The sequence below is a fragment of the Melanerpes formicivorus genome, unplaced genomic scaffold, assembly GCF_026170545.1.
Source record: "Melanerpes formicivorus ecotype bairdi unplaced genomic scaffold, bMelFor1.0.p_v2 SCAF_224, whole genome shotgun sequence".
In the NCBI taxonomy this organism is placed as follows: Eukaryota; Metazoa; Chordata; class Aves; order Piciformes; family Picidae; genus Melanerpes; species Melanerpes formicivorus.
The window spans coordinates 203,290-223,782 of record NW_027142576.1 but is presented as its reverse complement, the minus strand read 5'-3'; the positions used below and the strand labels follow the sequence as shown (position 1 = coordinate 223,782).

General features: G+C 63.6%; 2 protein-coding genes across 2 annotated transcripts; both read right to left on the bottom strand.

Annotated features, from left to right (window-relative positions):
• Window positions 1–621: 621 nt before the first annotated feature.
• On the bottom strand, window positions 622–11,381 carry LOC137458121 (uncharacterized). The gene is made up of 6 exons (XM_068169803.1): window positions 11,313–11,381; window positions 8,355–8,844; window positions 8,038–8,214; window positions 3,380–3,471; window positions 1,950–2,027; window positions 622–1,143 (listed from the first exon to the last, which is right to left on the bottom strand). Exons 1-6 carry the CDS (start codon window positions 11,379–11,381, stop codon window positions 1,009–1,011), a joined length of 1,041 nt encoding a protein of 346 aa, XP_068025904.1. The 3' UTR covers window positions 622–1,008.
• A 501-nt stretch (window positions 11,382–11,882) lies between these two features.
• LOC137458127 (class II histocompatibility antigen, B-L beta chain-like) lies at window positions 11,883–15,327 on the bottom strand. Its single transcript, XM_068169809.1, has 5 exons — window positions 15,214–15,327; window positions 14,634–14,903; window positions 13,380–13,661; window positions 13,100–13,206; window positions 11,883–11,969 (listed from the first exon to the last, which is right to left on the bottom strand). The coding sequence occupies exons 1-5, from the start codon at window positions 15,296–15,298 to the stop codon at window positions 11,961–11,963; spliced, it is 753 nt and encodes a 250-aa protein (XP_068025910.1). The 5' UTR covers window positions 15,299–15,327; the 3' UTR covers window positions 11,883–11,960.
• Between the last annotated feature and the right edge of the window lie 5,166 nt (window positions 15,328–20,493).

The following is a 20,493-nucleotide window of genomic DNA, read 5'->3' as shown; positions in this document are numbered from 1 at the left end:
TCTCCCATTGCCCCCCTCACAGCCCCTCCCCCCCATAACCCCTCCCGCTCCGCCCCATAGCCCCCCCCAGCCCCTCATGCCCCCCCCCGCAGCCCCCCTCCCCCTCTGAAGCATCACCCGGGGGGAAGAAGTATATTTATTTATTGGGGGGAGGGGAATGGGGGGGGTCCCTTATAGGGGTGGGGTCCTGGGAAGGGGGTCCCCAACTTGCGGAGGTCCTTTAAAAGGGGGTGGGGGAGTCCCCTAATGGGTGGGGGGTCTTGGAGGGGGGTTCCCATGGGGAGGGAGTCGTAGGGTGGGGGTCCCTTGGGGGGTTCCCCACGGGAGGAGGTCCTGGGGAGGGGCTGTTTCTGAGAGGGAGTCTCTACAATAAGGCACTTGGGGGGGGGGGGGTTCCGCCCGCTGTGGGGGAGTCCCAGGGTGGGGGTCCCGGGGGGGTTCTTTTTGAGGGGGGGTGCGTGTCCCAGGGTGGGCAGCTCTGGGGAGGGTCTTGGATGAGCGTCACATGAGGCAGGGGGGGTGGTCCCCATGGCAGAGCACATTTCGGGGGGGGGGGGGGGGGGGGCAGTCCCGGGGGGGGGTGCAGTCCCAGGGTGGGAGTCCCGGGGCGGTCTTTTTGAGGGGGGTGGGGGGAATCTCAGGGTAGGGGTCCCTGGGGGGTTCCCATGGGGAAGGGGTCCCCATGGCAGGGCACATTCTGGGGGGAGTGCTCCATAATGGGGGAGTCCCAAGGTGGGGGGCCCCGGGGGCTCTTGGAGGGGGGTTCCCACGAGGAGGGGGTCCCGAGGGTGGGGGTCCCTCGGGGGACTGTGGGGGAGGTGTCCCCATAGCAGGGCACATTCGGGGGGGGGGTCCGCATGGAGGGGGTCCCATTACCCGGGGGGGGGTGGTTCCCGGTTTCAGCCATCCCCTTCCCCCCGCAAGGTGGGAGGGGAGTTTTTTTTTTGGGGGGGGGGGGATGTGCCAGGTTGGGGGGGGGGGGTGGCACCGCCCCGGGGTGGGGGTCTCTCATCCCAGGCCCCCCTCGGAGCCGCGCAGGCGCCTGGCGAGCTGCAGGTCCTTGGGGTAGAGAGTGACCCTGCGGGCGTGCAGCGTGCACAGGTAGGCGTCCTCCAGCAGCAGCACCGTGAACGCCTCCGCCGCCTGCGCCCCGGGACCGGGGGGGGACCCCAACATCAGCGAGCGCCCCCCCCGAAGCACAGCCCACCCCCCCCAGACGCCGCGCAGCGAGCACAGGAAGGCGTCCTGCAGCCGCACCCCGAAGGCTTCTGCTGCCTGTGCCCCGAAACTGGGGGGGGACCCCAAAATCAAAACCCACCCCCCAGCACTGCGGCACCCCCCCCCGAAAGAGAACCGCCCCCCCCCCCAAATCCGAGCCCCCCCCAAATCAGGACCCAGCCCCCTGGCACTGCAGCCACCCCTGTGTGCCCCCCCAAAACATGGGGACCCCCCCAAAGTCAGCAGCCCCTCCCCACCTCCCGGCACTGCAGGACCCCCCCAAGTCAGCCACCCCCCTGAAACCTGCACACCCCCAAACCAGCACTGCAGCCCCCCCCGGGTGCTCCCCAAGCCACCCCCCAGAAGGGGGAGGATCCCCCCAAATCAGCCCCCCCATCCCCACTGCATACCCCCCTCCGCAACCCACCCCTTGTGCCCCCCAACCCCCTCCCCCCAAACCAGCCCGGGGCAGGCAGCTGAACCCCAAACTGCCCCTCCCCAGCACCCATGGGAGCCTCTCTCCCCCCCCCCCCGGGACCCCTCCAGCCCCCACGGGCCACACCCAGCATCCCTGGGACCCTCTGCAGCCCTTCCCCCAGCACCCCGGGGACCTTCCCCAGGCTCTTCCAGCACCCTGAGACCCCTCCTGCACCCCTGAGACCCTCTCCAGCTTCCCCTCAGCACTCTGGGGACCCTCTCCACCCTACCCCCCCCCGGTACCCCCTGCCCACCTCCTGCAGTGCCAGCAGGGCCATTCGCTGCCAGTGGTAATCGACCCCCCGGGTGAAGAGCAAACAGATCTCCCGCACCTGGCACGGGACAGGGACATGGGGGACACCTGGGGACAGCTTGGGGACACCACCCTAGGGACACCACCCTGGGGACCTCATGGGCATGAGGACCATGGGGACAGCATCGCCCTGGGGCCACTGAGGGAAGGGACAGCTGGGGACACCTCCCTGGGGACACTTGGGGACACGGTGGGACAGCTGTGGTCACCCTGAGCATGAGGACACCACCCTGGGGCCAGCTGGGGACACTGAGGACAGGGCCGTGGGGACACCTGGGGGATACCTGGGGGACACTTGGGGGACACCTTGGACACGAGGCCACTACCACCCTGGGGACATCCCCAGTGGGGCCCTCATGGCCTGGGGGGAAGGGCAGGGGACAGCAGGTCCCAGGGGGAGGCCCCCCGGGGGGGGAGGGGAGGGGACACAAGGACAGGAAAGGAGACCCAAGGCCACCACGTCGTCACAGGGAGGGGACAAGGACACGGGGGGGGGGGGGGGGAAGAGGGGGGAGTGGGGAACGACACAAGGACAAGGACACGAGGGGCAGGGGACGGATGGGACCCAGGGGGTGCTTTTGGGGGGATCCCTGGGTGGGGCTTTGGGGATGCTTTGGGGGGGTTGTACAGAGGGGATCTGGGGGCTCCCCGGGATGGAGTTGGGGGGGCCTTAGGGGGGGAATTTGGAGGGGTCCCAGGGGGGTTTTGGGTGTCCCAGGGTGGGGTTTGGGAGGGTCGCAGGAGGATTTGGGGGGGGATCCCAGGGGGAATTTTGGGGTTCCCAGTGTGGGGTTTGGGGATCCCAGGGGAGATTTGGGGGCATCCCATGGGAACCTGAAAACATTTGGGGGGTGTCTGGGATGTGCTTTGGGGTCCCCTGGGGTCAGTTTCTGGGGGTGTCCCTCCCCCCAAGGCTGATTTTAGAGTCCCTGCAGGTCTGGTTTTGGGGTCCCCTGCTGGGGCAATTTTGGGGGGTCCATGGGATATATTTTGGGGTCCCCCCAGGGATGTTTTGGGGACCACCCAGGTTGTATTTTTGGGGTCCCCCAGCTATATTTTGGGATCTCCCCGGGGTCTAGTTTGGGTCCCCCCAGGAGTCTATTTTTGGTTCCCCCCCCCAGGTGTATTTTGGACTCCCCCTGGGGTCTATCTTGGGGTTCCCACCAAGGTCTCTATTTGGAGGTCCCCCCCCGGTGTATCTTGAGATCCCTCCCAGGTGTATTTCAGGGTCGCCCCCGGGGTCTGTTCTGAGGTGCTGCCCACCCCCACCCGGGTCTGGATTTGGGGTCCCCCCCCAGCTGTATTTTGGGTTCCCCCTGGGGTCTATTCTGGGTCCCCCCCAGGTGCGTTCGGGGTCCCCGGGGGTCTCACCAGGCGTGCGAAGGGCGCCGGCCGCAGCAGCAGCTTGGTGTTGCTCTGGTACTTGCGGATCTCCCGCAGCGCTACCTGCCCGCGGCGGCGACCTGCGTGGCACAGCGCACACCGCTGACCGGCACTGACCGGCACAGCGCACACCGCTGACCGGCACTGACCGGCACAGCACACACCGCTGACCGGCACAGCACCCACCGCTGACCGGCACAGCACCCACCGCTGACCACCGCTGACCGGCACAGCACCCACCGCTGACCACCGCTGACCGGCACAGCGCACACCGCTGACCGGCACAGCACCCACCGCTGACCGGCACAGCGCACACCGCTGACCACCGCTGACCGGCACAGCGCACACCGCTGACCGGCACTGACCGGCACAGCACCCACCGCTGACCAGCACAGCGCACACCGCTGACCGGCATAGCGCACACCGCTGACCGGCACAGCACCCACCGCTGACCGGCACAGCGCACACCGCTGACCGGCACAGCGCACACCGCTGACCGGCACTGACCGGCACAGCACCCACCGCTGACCAGCACAGCGCACACCGCTGACCGGCATAGCGCACACCGCTGACCGGCACAGCACCCACCGCTGACCGGCACAGCGCACACCGCTGACCGGCACAGCGCACACCGCTGACCGGCACAGCGCATACCGCTGACCACCGCTGACCGGCACAGCGCACACCGCTGACCGGCACTGACCGGCACAGCACCCACCGCTGACCAGCACAGCGCACACCGCTGACCGGCATAGCGCACACCGCTGACCGGCACAGCACCCACCGCTGACCACCGCTGACCGGCACAGCACCCACCGCTGACCACCGCTGACCGGCACAGCGCACACCGCTGACCGGCATAGCGCACACTGCTGACCGGCACAGCACCCACGGCTGACCGGCACAGCACACACGGCTGACCGCCACAGCGCACACTGCTGACCGGCACAGCGCACACCGCTGACCGGCACTGACCGGCACAGCACCCACCGCTGACCGGCACAGCGCACACTGCTGACCGGCACAGCGCACACTGCTGACCGGCGCTGACCGGCACTGACCGGCACAGCACCCACCGCTGACCGGCATAGCGCACACTGCTGACCGGCACAGCACCCACCGCTGACCAGCACAGCGCACACCGCTGACCGGCACAGCGCACACCGCTGACCGGCACAGCACCCACCGCTGACCAGCATAGCGCACACCGCTGACCAGCACTGACCGGCACAGCACCCACTGCTGACCGGCATAGCGCACACCGCTGACCGGCACAGCGCCCACCGCTGACCAACACTGACCGGCACAGCACCCACTGCTGACCGGCATAGTGCACACCGCTGACCGGCACAGCGCACACCGCTGACCGCCACAGCGCACACTGCTGACCGGCACAGCGCACACCGCTGACCACCGCTGACCGGCACAGCACCCACCGCTGACCACCGCTGACCGGCACAGCGCACACCGCTGACCGGCACAGCACCCACCGCTGACCACCGCTGACCGGCACAGCGCACACCGCTGACCGGCACAGCACCCACCGCTGACCGCCACAGCGCACACTGCTGACCGGCACAGCACCCACCGCTGACCACCGCTGACCGGCACAGCACCCACCGCTGACCACCGCTGACCGGCACAGCGCACACCGCTGACCGGCATAGTGCACACCGCTGACCGGCACAGCGCACACCGCTGACCGGCATAGTGCACACCGCTGACCAACACTGACCGGCACAACACACACCGCTGACCAACACTGACCGGCACAGCACCCACCACTGACCGGCACAATGCACACCGCTGACCAGCACAGCACCCACCGCTGACCAATAATGACCAGCACAGCACCCACCACTGACCAACGCTGACCAGCACAGTGCCCAATGTTGACCAAAGCTGACCAGCACAGCACCCAATGCTAACTGGCACAGCATCCACCACTGACCAACGCTGACCAGCACAGTGCCCGATGTTGACCAAAGCTGACCAGCACAGCACCCCATGCTAACTGGCACAGCATCCACCACTGACCAACACTGACCAGCACAGCACACACCGCTGACCAATGCTGACCAACGCTGACCGGCACAGCGCACACCACTGACCAATGCTGACCAACGCTGACCGGCACAGCACACACCGCTGACCAATGCTGACCAACGCTGACCGGCACAGCGCACACCACTGACCAATGCTGACCAACGCTGACCAGCACAGCGCACACCACTGACCAATGCTGACCAACGCTGACCGGCACAGCGCACACCACTGACCAATGCTGACCAATGCTGACCAGCACAGCGCACACCACTGACCAATGCTGACCAATGCTGACCAGCACAGCGCACACCACTGACCAATGCTGACCGACGCTGACCAGCACAGCGCCCGCGGCTGACCGACAGCCGCCCAGCCAGACGTGGCTGGAGCTGGACGCAGCCGGAGGCAGACGCAGCCAGCCGGAGCCAGGAGGAGCTAGGAGGCTCTCTGGAAGTCTCTCTGGCTCTTTGGGGGCTGTGGGGATCCATGGGGATCTGGGGGGATTGATGGGGAGCCATAGGCACTTATGGGGATCTGTGGGAAGCCATAGGGATCTATGGAGATCTGGGAGATCTATGGGGATCTGTGGAAGTCTCTATGGTTCTTTGAGGGCTGTGGGATCCCATGGGGATCTGAGGGGGATCCATGCACAGCCATAGGGATCTGTGGTGAATGGGGGGATCTATGGTGAGTTATGGGGAGCTATGGGGATCTATGGGGAGCCATGGAGATCTGGGGAAGCTATAGGGATCTACAGGGATCCATGGGGGTCTGAGAAGATCTATGGGGGTCCATGGGGGGCTGAGGGGAGATATGGGGGATCTATAGCGGTCCATGGAGGTCCATGGGGATCCAGGGCAATCTATAGCAATCCATGGGGATCTGGAGGGATCTATAGGGATCTATGGGGATCTGGAGGCATCTACTGGGACCTATGGGAATCCATGGGGGCTGGGAAGCAGCCACAGGGATCTATAGGGGTCCATGGGGGGTCTGGGGGGGAAAACTATGGGAACCTATAGGGATCTATGGGAATCCATGGGGAGCTATAGGGTTGGGAGGGAGCCATAAAGGCTGGGAGGAAGCCATGGGGATCTATGGGGATCCATGGGGAGCCATCAGATTCTGTGGGGATCCATGGGGGTCTAGAGGGGTCTATAGGGATCTATGGGTGTCTGTGGGGAGCTATGGGGATCTGGAGGGATCTATGAAGGTCTATAGGGATCAGTGGGGATCTATGGGGGCCCGGGGGGGTCTATGGGAGTCTATAGGAACCCATGGGAGGCTGTGGGGATCCATAGGGATCGGGGGCAGGATCTATGGGGAGCCATAGGGATCTATGTGGAGTCTATGGGGATCCATGGAAAGCTACAGGGATCTGGGGACATCTGTGAGGGGATCTATGGGGATCCATGTGCATCTAGGGGAATTGACCAGGGATCTATGGCGAGGCACAGAGATCTATGGAAAGCTCTATGGATCTGATGGTGTCTACAGGGGCTTGGAGAGAGCTATAGGGGCTGGGGAGGCTGTCTGGGGGCATCTGTAGGGCCCAGCTTGCAGGGATGAGAGGCTGGGAGGGATCTATAGGGCCAGGAGGGAAATAAGAGAGTGATCTATAGGGGCTGGAAGGAGGGATCCATAGGAATTGCATTCAGGGGAACAGAGGGATCACTGGGCAAAGAGGGATCTAGAGGTGCTGGGAGAGAAGGAAGTGATCTATAGGGGCAGGGAGGAGATCGAGAGGGACTGCAAAGGGAGTGCAGGGGGATCTATAGGAGTCAGGAGAGATCTGTAGAGTCAGCAAGAGAGACAGAGAGGGATCTATAGGGGATGAGAGGGATGCACAGGGCCAGGGGGATGACAGGAGGATCTCTAGGGATCTATCTGGCCCTGAGCAGGGAGTAACAGGAGGATCCATGTAGTCAGGGAGGGATCTACATGGTAGGGTGGGTGGGCAGGTGGTCGTGGGGTCCAGGGTGAGGCTGTGGGGGGGGGTCTAGGAGAGACCCACAGGGTCTGGGTGCAGGGGAAGATCTGGAGGGATCTCTAGGGGCTGGGTAGGGGAAAGGGAAGGAAGGTGCAAGCTGGGGATGGAGGCAGTCTGTAGGGGGTGGGGGGGAAGAGGAATGTGCAGGGCCTGGGAGAAACATCCAGGATCCAGTGGGATCTATGGGGGCTCGGGGAAGGATCCCTAGTGCTAGGGGGAGAGATCTATAGGGGCAGGGCGGGGCAGGGCAGGGTCCATAGGGGCCAGGGAAGGGCCTAAAGAGTCAGGCTGGGGGGGGCTTAGAGGAGGCCATAGGAAGGGGGTCGACAGAGTGGCCCCTAGGGAGGGGGTCCATGGGGGGGGGTTCTTAGTGGGGCGCGTCCCATAGAGGGGTTCATAGAGGGGGGATCCATAGAGGGGGATCCATAGAGAGGGGGTCCATGGAGGGGGGTCCATGGAGGGGGATCCATGGAGGGGGATCCATGGAGGGGGAGCCCATAGAGGGGGTTTCATAGAAGGGGGTCCATGGTGGGGGATTCATAGAGGGGGGTCCATAGAGGGGGATCCACAGAGGGGGGTCCACAGAGGGGGGTCCACTCCCGTCACTCACTGCGATGCACCGGGGGCCGTGGAGGGGGGCGCGGAAGCCGAGGTCGCGGCGGGGGCCGGCGGGCCGGGGGTGTCGGGGGTGTCGGGGGGGGGCCTGATGCGGCGGGGGCTGGGGGGCTTGGGGCGGGGCATGGCCGGGCCTCGGCCGGCACCGCGGGGCTCAGGCGTCCGGTGCGGTCTGAGGGGGAACCGGAAGAGAGAGCGGAGAGTCAGGGGGGACCATGGGGGGACCCCGGCGTCCGACTGCCCCCGCCCCACCCCGGGGATCCGGTCACACACACCACACCCCCACACCCCCCAAGGCGTCAGCGCCCGGACCTCCGAACCTGCCGCCGCCGCGCGAATTCAAACCTCGCGCTCTGACGTCATTTCCGGCACGCCTCCACCGCCAGCCAATGGGCGGCGCCGCGGCCGCTCCGCGACGCCGGAGGCCGCGGCAGGCGCTCCCTGGCGGCTTTGATTGGCGGCTGCTGCAAGTTGGGGCGGGACTTCCTCTCCGAGCCCCGCCCTGCTGCCGCTCTGTGCTCGGCCGGAGCCTGCCGGGGCCGGCGGTCCGCGGCTTGGGGTGTGCTGAGCTCCCGGCCGGCCTGGTGCTGTGCGTGGCCTTTGCGCCGGCTGCGGATGGGCTGAGGGAATGTGTGGGGCTGAGGAGGGGCTGGGAACGGTCGGGGGCTGAGGGTTGTGTGCTGGAGCCGGGGAGGGCGTTGCGGGGTTGTGGGGTCCGGGGGGGGCGGTCGGGGCGTAGCGGGGTGCGCAGGGCTGGCGCAGGGTTTGTGCGGTAGGAGCTGGTGGTGCTGGGCGAGGCTGTCTGTGGCCGTGGCGCGGGGAGGGGGCGTGGGGTGCTGCGAGGGGGTCCCTGCGGCTCGGGGCGGGGGGGAGGGGTGTGCGCGGCCGTGGGGCCATCGGTGGGGCTGGGGAGGGCTGGGTGTGTTTGGGGGTTCCTTGTGCTGCTGTGCTGCTGAATCCCCCTGCTAGGGGCAGCTGCAGGCCCCCTTTGGCTGCTGCTGTGTTGCAGGCGGAGCCAGTGGTGGGCTGCAGGGGGCTGGCCCTGTGTCCCTCTGCTCCCTGCTGCCCTGGCAGCAGAGCTGAGCTGCAGCGGCGCTGTGGGGGCTGCTGTGGCCAGGAGAGGTGGTGGGCAGCGTGGGGGCTGGCTCGCAGCAGAGGCTCCCGTGGGGGCGTGTGGGGGAGCCCTGGGGGCTTGGAGCCTTTGTGCCGGCAGCTGCCGGGCGGCTGCTGTGCTCCAGGGCAGCGCCTTGCTTCCCTGCAGGAGCTGCTGCAGCAGCTGGCAGAATTGCAGCAGCTGCGGGTGTGGGAAGGGCCTCAGGAAGCCCAAGCCCTGTGCCCAGTGTGCCTAGCTTGCCTTCAGCACCCCAGTGCCCTTTGGCCACTGGCAGGGGTGGCACCCCCACCGCCAAGCCCAGTGGGTGCCTGGCACCTTGGCAGCCTGGATGGGAGCCCGGGGTGGTGCTGAGCTCTCTGATCACTGTTCTTTGACCTCTTTGCCTTCTCTCCTCAGCTGCTCCCAGCCCTGCACAAGCTGCAGGACACCTCCCTGAGTGCTGCCCTTGCTGGGGGTGTCCAAGAAAGAGCCCAGGGGGCTCCAGCAGTGGCTTGGTGCTGGGCTCGGCTTAGCTGCAGGGCACCTCAGAGCCTGGCCTGGCCTTGTCTGTGAGCCCAGGGCTTGGGGCTGGGGTGGCCTCATGGGCAGGAGCCCCCATGTGGGGACAAAGGCTACTGGTGAGAGGAGGCCAGGACATGGTGGGGTACCCTCAGAGTCCCCAAACTGGGGGGCAGTGGAGGAGTCCTCAGGTGGAGTGGAGAGGGAAGAACAGGAGGCTCCCAAAATGTTGCTGCCCCCCTGCATTTTCCTTACCCCTAGCCAGGAAGGGTCCAAACTGGCACTGCCATGGCCCTGCCCCCCAGAATCCCTCTGCAGCCCCCCAGTCCTGATCTTCTGGGGGTGGGGGGGGTCCTTTCCTGCTGCCTGGGGGTGGGGACCGTTTTTGGTTCCTTGGGGATAGTTTTGGGGTGCAGGAGGGTAACTGAGGGTCCCAGGGAGGCATTTGGAGCTCTCAGGCTGCTGCTGTGCCTTCCCTGGGGGCATTTTGGGCTGGGCCCTGGCTCCTCCTGCTTGTGGCAGGGTGCAGCATGGGCTGCCTGGGGGGGCACAGGGAGTTGGGGGAGGCTGTCCGGGGGGCTCAGGGCTTTATCCCCCCCCAGCCTGCCAGTGCCTGCAGCTGGCTGTGCTGGGCCAGCAGCCAGGGGTGCTCCTGCCTCAGCCCTTGGGCTGGCAGCACAGTGCCTGCCCCTGGTGCTGGGCCTTCTGCAGAGCTGGGCAGGGAGGTTAAGGAGGTGTCAGCCTCACCCCAAACCCAGATAGCCACCCCCCTGCCCCCCCTTCAGAACACCCCTCCCTGCCCCCCCAGCCTGTGTTTGCTGGCTGCCAGCTTCTGCTTCAGCTTCTCCACTTTGGCCTTGAGCCTCATGTCCTGGCTGGAGGGGGAGGATCCCCCCCAGGCCCCTCCTGCAGCTGCTGTTGGGTAGGGGACACATCAGGGGCCTGTGGTGCCCAGGTGCCCCCTGCCCTACCCAGTGTGCCAGGGTCAGCCAGGCCCTATCCAACCCCCAAATCCTGCATTATTATGAGCAGAGTTAGTCTGGAGAGGAGAAGGCTGAGAGGGGATCTAATGTTTATGAATATCTGAGGGCTGGGGGGCAGGAGGCAGGGGACAGGGACAGGCTCTGCTCACTGTGCCCTGGGATATAGGCCAAGGGGCAATGGATGTAAACTGCAGCACAGGAGGTTCCACCTCACCAGGGGGAGGAACTTCCTCACTGTGAGGCTCCCAGAGCCCTGGAGCAGGCTGCCCAGAGAGGTTGGGGAGTCTCCTGCTCTGGAGCCTTTCCAGCCCTGTCTGGCTGTGTTCCTGTGTGCCCTGTGCTGGGTTCTATGCTCCTGCTCTGGCAGGGGGCTCGGACTCGATGATCTCCAGAGGTCCCTTCTGTTTACAGATGCCTCCAGGTAGAAGTTTCTGGCCACAACTTTATTGGCAATAAAAGACCATAGAAAGGCAATAAAGGGCAATAAAAGCAAGCAAAGCAACCAGTTGGGCATGCAAAGGTACCAAACTTCGCCTCCCCAGCAGCTTTACAAGAGCTTCCTTCACCTTCTACAGCTGCATCATCTACATCAACAGACTTAGGCTAAACAGGAGGCAGGCATATGGGAGTGAGCCTTGGAACAGGTGGGCAGATCCCTGCTCATGCACACTCTGCCTGGTCAGGGTCCTCCTGAGGCTCAAAAGATGAAGTCAAGGAGTCGTCCTCAGAGTTGTCTGCTTTCATGCCTGCTCACTTGTCCAGGCTTCCTACCTAAAGAAAACAAGTCCCCAGTTCTGAATGGGACTGAGTGTTTATCTGAATACAGCTTCTCCTCAGCCTTGCTGTCTCCAGCTAGCCAAACACTGCCTCTGTTTAAGTCTGTCAAACAGCTCTCACTTTGTCCTCAAAAGAGGCTCCTGCAGGCTCCCCCATCAGCCTTTCACATCACACAACCACCAGTGTATTCATAACAGGTTCAAAGAAGCTGCAGACACAGTGCTGAGGCCATGGCTGAGTGGCCATGGGTGGTGCTGGCTGGAGGCTTGGCCTGGATGGTCCCAAGGGAACCATTCCATGGTTCCAGGAGTCCAGGGCAAGGCTGAAGAAGCCATCCTGGGAGACTTTATTGGGCAGAGCTGCAGCAGCCCAGGGCCAGCGTGGCAGAGCCCTGGGAATCTTGGGGCTGCTAAGCTGGGCTGGGGCAGAGGGGCTGAGCCCCGGGGGGCAGTGTGGGGAGGTGGCACAGGGAGGTGCCAGGCAGAGGGGAGGCTGCGGGCAGGGCCTGGCCGGAGGCTGAGCAGGGGAGCAGGGGCAGAAGGTGATTCAGGAGCCCTGTGGGGAGAGAAGAGTCACAGAGTCACAGAGTGGTGGGGGGCAGGGGGGAGCTCTGAGGAGCATCGAGTCCAACTCCCTGCTGGGGCACCCAGAGCTTATGTGCTGGAGCAGGGGTACCCAGAGTCCATCCCCAGGAGCACCCAAGCCCATTCCCCAGGGGCACCCAGAGCCCATCCCCCAGAAGCACCCAGAGCTCATCCCTAGGGACACCCAGAGCCCATCCCCCAGGGGCACCCAGAGCCCATCCCCCAGGGGCACCCAGAGCCCATCCCCCAGGGGCGCCCAGAGCCTATCCCCCAGGGGCACCCAGAGCTCATCCCCCAGGGACACCCAGAGCCCATCCCCCAGGGGCACCCAGAGCCCATCCCCCAGGGGCACCCAGAGCTCATCCCCCAGGGACACCCAGAGCCCATCCCCCAGGGGCGCCCAGAGCCTATCCCCCAGGGACACCCAGAGCCCATCCCCCAGGGGCACCCAGAGCTCATCGCCCAGGGGCACCCAGAGCTCATCCCCCAGAGGCACCCAGAGCCCATCCCCCAGGGGCACCCAGAGCCCATCCCTAGGAGCACCCAGAGCTCATCCCCCAGGGGCACCCAGAGCCCATCCCCCAGGGGCACCCAGAGCCCACCTCCCAAGGACAGCCAGAGCCCATCCCCCAGGGGCACCCAGAGCCCACCTCCCAAGGACAGCCAGAGCCCATCCCCCAGGGGCACCCAGAGCCCATCCCCCAGGGGCACCCAGAGCCCACCTCCCAAGGACAGCCAGAGCCCATCCCCCAGGGGCACCCAGAGCTCATCCCCCAGAAGCACCCAGAGCCCACCTCCCAAGGACAGCCAGAGCCCATCCCCCAGGGGCACCCAGAGCCCATCCCCCAAAGGCACCCAGAGCCCACCTCCCAAGGACAGCCAGAGTCCATCCCCCAGGGGCACCCAGAACCCATCCCCCAGGGGCACCCAGAGCCCACCTCCCAAGGGCACCCAGAGTCCATCCCCCAGGGGCACTCAGAGTCCATCCCCCAGGGGCACAATGGCTGGGCGGGGGGGTTGGAAAGCCCCCAGAGCTGGAGCCTCCAGCAGCTCTCTGGGCAGAGAGAGGTCCCCAGCCGCTGTCCCCACCCCCCAGCTCACCTTGCTGCGCAGGTGGAGGCCGAGCCCCAGGCCCAGGAAGAGGAGCCCCAGCACCAAGCCCCCCACCCCTGTCAGCATCTTGCTGCGGCCGGGGTCCGTCGGCAGCTCTGTGGGGAGGAGAGCGGGGAGGGGGCTGAGGGCTGAACTCAAGGCACAGCTCATCCACCACCCTCCCCCTTCCAGCCCCACAGCTCCCAAGCTTCCCCAGCAGGACTCGTGGGGAGATGGGGACCCCACCAGCACCTTGTGCCCCCCCAGCTGGCCCGGGGCAGAGCCTTACCCCAGCGCTGGGCGATGGGGCGCTGCAGGCTGCTGTGCTCCACCTGGCACAGGTAGGTGTCCCCGCGCTGCGGGCTGGTTTCCAGCATCACCAGCACCTGGTAGGTCCAGTCCCCGTTCTGCAGCACCTCCGTCGACACCACGCTCTCCGTCTCCTCCTGCCCGTTCCTGAACCACTTCACCTCCACCTCCGCGGGGTAGAAGTCCATCACGGCGCAAATCAGCCTGCTGCCCTGGGGCAGGGAGCTCGACTGCACGAAGTGGATCTGCACCTGGGGTGGCACTGGGGCAGAGCCAGAGACAGCTGGGAAGGGACTGGCACAGCGCAGGCAGGGACCACCCTGCCCCTGCTCTGACCCACGTTTGACTCTGGGGCCCCCAAGCAGCGTGGGACGTGCCCAGGGACTTGCCAAGCCCTCCCTGCACCTGGCACAGCCACACTCTGTCCTCCTGACAGCCCTCCTGGGCATCTCCTCCGTGCTCAGCCAGAGCTAAGGGCTGGCAGGCAAGAGGCTGGGGCCAGGCTCTTCTCCCTGCTACCAGCCACAGGACACAGGGCCCCGGGCACAAAGTTGCCAGCCAGGAGCTTCCCTCACAAGAACCTTCTTGGCTTGGAGGCTTCTGAGCCCTGGAGCAGGCTGCCCAGAGAGGTTGTGGAGTCTCCTCCTGTGGACAGCTTCCAAACCCCCTGGCCATTGTGCTGCTGGGCAAGCTGCTGTGGGTGCCCTGCTGGAGCAGGGGGCTTGGGCTGGGTGAGCTCCAGAGCTCCCTTCCCACCCCTACCATGGCACCAGCCCTGGGTGAGGGTCGTTGCAGTGCTGCCTGCTGGCAGGAACCTCTCCAGAGGGCTATGTTGTGGGGCACTATCCTGCTGGCTCAGCTCCAGCAGACTCCAGGCTCAGCTCACTTCTGCCCTGGGAACTGCTGACAGCCCTGGGCGTGGGGGGAAGCTTCTCTCAGAAACCCCCTGGCAGCCTTCCCACCCATTTCCCCTTTCTGTTCTCCTCCCCCTCCCCCCTCCCCCTCTCAGGAAGGCAAGGAGGGACCCCTGCATGGGGCTGGGCTGGGGTTGAGCCAGGTGGGGACCACCTTAGTGATGGGGGATGGGCACAAGACACCAGCAGCCCTGAGGCTCCCATCCGGATCCCCAGAGGTCCCTTCCCACCCTGACCCACGCTGGGGTTGGGGCATTTGGGGAGTGCCAGGGGCTTGGCTGGTGCCCATTGCCCAGGGAAAGGCTCTGCCACGCTCTCACCTCTCCTCTCCACCGTGAATGGAGTTGCCACCTCGTAGTTGTGCCGGCAGTAGGTGTCCACCTCAGCCCTTTTCCGCTCCAGTATCTCTGGTTGGCTGTTCCAGTACTGGGCTTGGGGCTCACCCAGGGGGGTGTCGGCCACAAAGATCCCCAGATCGCTGTCGAAGTGAGCAAACTGCTCCCGGTTGTAGATCTTCTTGTCCACAAACCTGACCCTCTCGGTGCCGTTGAGGAACTGGCACTCGCCCTTTTCCATCTCCAGGAAAACTCCTGGTGGGGCAGGGGCCAGGTCAGGGGAGGGCAGCGAGGCACCATGGAGCCCCCTGCCCATCGCCGCTCCCCTCCCAGCCTCCCCCAGTGCCACGCAGCTGCCGCAGCACTGCTGGGGGGATCCTGACCCCGAGAGGACTCCGTGCCTCAGCCTGGGCACTGGGCACAGCCAGGGAGGCGCCAGCGGAGGCCAGGGCAGGAGGGACTGGCACCCAGCAGTGGGGGCAGGAGGGGACAGCAGACCCCCAGCACCTCGCAGGGCACCACCCAAACCCAGCAGCCCCTCCCCGTGCCCCAGCTCTGAGCCCACCTGAGAGCTTCTCAGCTCCAGCCGGGTGGGCTCCCAGCACCACCAGTGCCACCAGCACAGCTCCCAGCACAGCACCAGGCTCCATGGCTGATGCAGCAGAGGCTGCAGTGGGGCTGGGACCCACTGAGCAGCCCCACCCAGTGCGGGCACCGGGAGCCCCAGCAGGGCGCAGCGAGGAGCGGCGCTGGGCAGCGTCAGCAGTCACCAGGCAGAGCCCAGCCCCGCAGGGCTCCCAGCGCCACTTGGCCCCTGCCTGCAGCACTGTCCCCAGCGAGGGGCTGCTGGCCCCGGCCAGCTCTGGGGCTTTTTCACCTTGGTAGCACCCAGCTGCCCCCTGCCCACAGCCCTCTGCAGGGCCGTGCCCGGCCCGGGGGCATCGCTGCCCCTTGGCACCCTGGCTGGGTGTCTGTCCGTCTGTCTGCTCTGCAGGGTGCCCGGGGCTGCTGCTCTGCCTGGGCACAGCCGAGTCAGCAGCAGGGCTGCCTCCCATTGGCCGGGCTCTGGGTGGCACTGGGTCCCCAGATCCACCCCTAGCCCTCACCCGGTGCTGCTGGCACTGCTGGATGCGGGGGCAGGGGGGAGGTGGCTCATGGGGCAGGGGGGGCACAGCTGGCGCTGGGGTGGCCTGGAGCCATGGGTGGGGGTGCTGGGGCAGGTGAGAGGTGGCTCATGGGGCAGGGGGGGCACAGCTGGGGCTGGGGTGGCCTGGAGCCATGGGTGGGGGTGCTGGGGCAGGTGAGAGGTTGCTCATGGGGGAGGGGGGGCACAGCTGGCACTGGGGTGGCCTGGAGCCATGGGTGGGGGTGCTGGGGCAGGTGAGAGGCTTGGGGCAGCGTCTCAGTGTCCTTCCTGGAGGAAGTAGCCCAGAGCTGAACGCAGCACTCGAGGTGTGGCCTCCCCAGTGCTGGGCACAGGGGTTGCTCACCTCCTGGCCCTGCTGCCCACCCTGCCAGGATGCCATTGGCCTTCTCGGCCGCCTGGGCACTGCTGCCTCATGGTCAGCGACTGCCAACCAACACCCCCAGGCCACCCCTCTCTGAGTCGCAGCTTTCCAACCACGCATCCACAGGTCTGCAGCTTCCCTGTGCCTCACAGGCCCCTAGGTGGCGCTGTTGCAGTGCTCGGAAAGCAAGGAAAGGGCAAATAGGCTACCAAGGCCTCTAGAGAGGCTCCCACGAGCTCTACACATGCTCCCCATTGGCGCCATATGGGCTCCTTTGGCCACTAGAGAGGCTCGCAAGGTCTATAGAGAGCCTCCCATCGTTTTTACAGAGGCTGCATAGACCTCTATCGAGGCTCCCACGGGCTCTATAAGGGCGCCATAGGCTTCTGTACCAGCTCCATAGGCCTCTATAGAGGCTCCCACTGTATACATAGAGGCTGCAGAGGCCTCTAGAGAGGCTACCATGGCTCCAACGTTCAATATAGAGGCTCCTTAGACCTCCATAGAGCCTCCAATGGTCAATATAGAGGCTCCATAGACCTCCACAGAGGCTCCCACAGGCTCCATGGGGGCTCCTTAGACCTCCATAGAGCCTCCAATGGTCAATATAGAGGCTCCTTAGACCTCCATAGAGCCCCCAATGGTCAATATAGAGGCTCCATTGGCCTCCATAGAGGCTCCCATGGGCTCTTCAGAGGCTCCATAGTCCTCTCTAGAGGCTCCCACATGCTCTATAGATGTTCCCATTGGCTCAATATAGGCTCCATAGGCCACTATGGAGGCTCCCAAGGTCTATAAAGAGGCTCCCATGGTTTATATAGAGGCTCCATTGGACTCTAGAGAGGCTCCCAGGGGTCTAAAGAGTCTCCATAAGGCTCTATAAAGGCTCCATAGGCCTCTATAGAGGCTCCCACTGTCTATATAGAAGCTGCAGAGGCCTCTAGAGAGGCTACCATGGCTCCAACGTTCAATATAGAGGCTCCTTAGACCTCCATAGAGCCTCCAATGGTCAATATAGAGGCTCCATAGACCTCCACAGAGGCTCCCACAGGCTCCATGAGGGCTCCTTAGACCTCCATAGAGCCTCCGACGTTCAATATAAAGGCTCCATAGGCCTCCATAGAGCCTCCAATGGTCAATATAGAGGCTCCACAGGCCTCCATAGAGGCTCCCACAGGCTCTTCAGAGGCTCCATAGTCCTCTCTAGAGGCTCCCACGAGCTCTGTAGATGCTCCCATTGGCTCAATATGGGGTCCATAGGCCACTATAGAGGCTCCCAAGGTCTATACAGAGGTTCCTTAGGCCTCCATAGAGGCTTGCACGGCCTCTATAGACGATCCCATTGGCTCAATTTGGCCTCCACAGTCCTCTACAGAGGATCCTAAGCTCTATATAGAGGCTCCATAGGCCTCTAGAGAGGCTCCCACAGGCTCTACAGATGCTCCCATTGGCTCAATATAGGCTCCATAGGCCACTATGGAGGCTCCCAAGGTCTGTATAGAGCCTCCCATGGTTTATACAGAGGCTCCATTGGCCTCTATAGAGGCTCCCAGGGGTCTATAGAGTATCCATAAGGCTCTATAGAGGCTCCATATGTCTCTAGAGAGGCTCCCACCGGCTCTACAGTGGCACCATAGGCTTCTGTAGAGGCTGTACTGGCCCCTATAGCAGCTCCCACAGTCTATAAAGAGGCTGCTTAGGCCTCTATAGAGGCTCCAATGGTCAATATAGAGGTTCCTTAGGCCTCCAGAGAGACGCCCAAGGGCAATACAGAGGCTCCATAGTCCTCTACAGAGGCAACCACAGCCCGCATAGAGGCTTCATCAGCCTCTATAGGGGCTGCATAGTCCTCTATGGAGGCTGCATAGTCCTCTATGGAGGCTACAGTGGCCTGAAGAGAGGCTCCAATGGTCAATATAGAGGCTCCATAGACCTCTATAGAGGCTCCCACGGGCCTATAGTGTCTCCATAAGACTCTATAGATGCTCCCTAGGCCTCTCTAGAGGCTCCCACACACTCTATAGACGCTCCCATTGGCTCAGTATGGGCTCCACAGGCCTCTAAAGAGGCTCCTGAGGTCTGTGCAGAGGCTCTGATGGTTTATATAGAGGCTCCATAGGACTCTCTAGAGACTCATTAGGGCTCTGTAGAGGCTTTGTAGAGGCTCCATAGGACTTCATGGGGCTACATAGAGGCTGCATGAGGCTCTACAGAGGCTCCATGGGGCTCCATAGTGTATTATAGAGACCAAATTGGGCTCTATAGAGGCTCCCTACAGGCTCCATAGGATGCTACAGAGGTTCCATGGGGCTCCATAGTGTATTATAGAGGTTGAATTGGGCTCTATAGAGGCTCCCTACAGGCTCCATAGGATGCTACAGAGGCTCCATGGGGCTCCATAGTGTATTATAGAGGCCAAATTGGGCTCTATAGAGGCTCTCTACAGGCTCCATAGGATGCTACAGAGGCTCCATGGGGCTCTAGAGAAGCTCCACAGAGCATTATAGAGGCTGTGCTGGGCTCTGTAGAGGCTCTCTACAGGCTCTTCAGGGCTAGGCTAGGGTAGGGTAGGCTTGGCTAGTCTTGGGTGGGGCAGGCTAGGGTGGGGTAGGCTCTATCTGGTAACATAGGCGTCTCTAGGAGCTCTATACAGGCTCTATAGAAGCTTCTTAGGGCTCCTCAGGGCACTATAGAGGTTCCACAGGGCTGCACAGGGTTCTATAGAAGCTCCATAGTGCTCTACAGAGGCTGCAAAGGGTTCTAAAGAGGGTCTATAGGGTTCTATAGAGGCTGCATTGGGCTCTGTAGAGGCTCCATAGGGATCTATAGAGGCTCCATTAGGCATTATAGAGGCTCCATAGGGCTCCACAGGGATCTATAGAGGCTCCATTAGGCATTAGAGAGGCTTCATTGGGCTCCATAGGGCTCTACAGAGGCTCTTTTGAGGTTCCATAGGGCTCTACAGGGGACCCTTAGAGTTCTATAGAATCTCTGTAGAGGCTCTACAGAGGTTCCACAGAGCATTATAGATGCTCCTTAGGGCTCTATAGAGGCTGCATTGGGCTCTATAGAGGCTCTAAAGGCCTCTGACACCGTCCCCCACAGCAAACTCCTGGCTAAGCTGTCAGCCCCTGGCTGGGACAGCAGCACTCTGCACTGAGTTAGGAACTGGCTGGAGGCTGAGCCCAGGGAGCGATGGTGAATGGTGCCACATCCAGCTGGCAGCCAGGCACCAGTGGTGTGCCCCAGGGATCAGTGCTGGGCCCCATGCTCCTTAATATCTTTATTAAGATCTGGATGAGGGAATTGAGTCCATCATCAGTACATTTGCTGATGACACCAAGCTGGGGGCAGGAGTTGATCTGTTAGAGGGTTGGAGAGCTCTCCAGAGGGACCTTGCCAGGCTGGGCAGATTGGGCAGAGTCCAAGGGCATGAGATTGAACACATCCAAGTGCCAGGTGCTGCACATTAGCCACAACAACCCCAGGCAGTGCTACAGGCCGGGGTCAGAGTGGCTGAGAGCAGCCAGGCAGAGAGGGACCTGGGGGTACTGGATGATGGTAGACTGAACATGAGCCTGCAGTGTGCCCAGGCGGCCAAGAGGGCCAATGGCATCCTGGCCTGCATCAGGAACAGTGTGGCCAGCAGGAGCAGGGAAGTCATTGTGCCCTGTACACTGCACTGGTTAGGCCACAACCCTTGAGTGCTGTGCCCAGTTCTGGGCCCCTCAGTTTAGGATCCTTAAGGTCCCTATAGTACCAGGGGGTCCCTATAGAACCAGAGGGATTCCTATGGTCCCTATAGAACCAGAGGGGTTCCCGGGGTCCCTATAGAAGCAGGGGGGTCCCTATAGAACCAGAGGGGTTCCCGGGGTCCCCTATAGAAGCAGGGGGGTCCCCATAGAACCAGGGGGGGTTCCCGAGGTCCCTATAGAGCCTGAGGGGTTCCTGAGGTCCCTATAGAACCAGGGGGGTCCTGATAGAGCCAGAGGGGTTCCCGGGGTTCCTATAGAACCAGTGGAGTTCCTATGGTCCCTCTGGAACCAGGGGGGGTCCAATAGAACCAGAGGGGTTCCTGAGGTTGCTATAGAACCAGGGGGGGTCCCTATAGAACCAGGGGGGTCCCTATAGAGCCAGGGGGGTTCCTGAGGTCCCTATAGAACCAGGGGGGTCCGTATAGACCAGGGTTCCCTATAGAACCAGGGGGGTCCCTATAGAGCCAGAGGGGTTCCTGAGGTCCCTATAGAACCAGGGGGTCCCTATAGAACCAGAGGGGTTCCCAAGGTCCCTATAGAACCAGGGGGGGTCCCTATAGAACCAGGGGATCCCTATAGAAC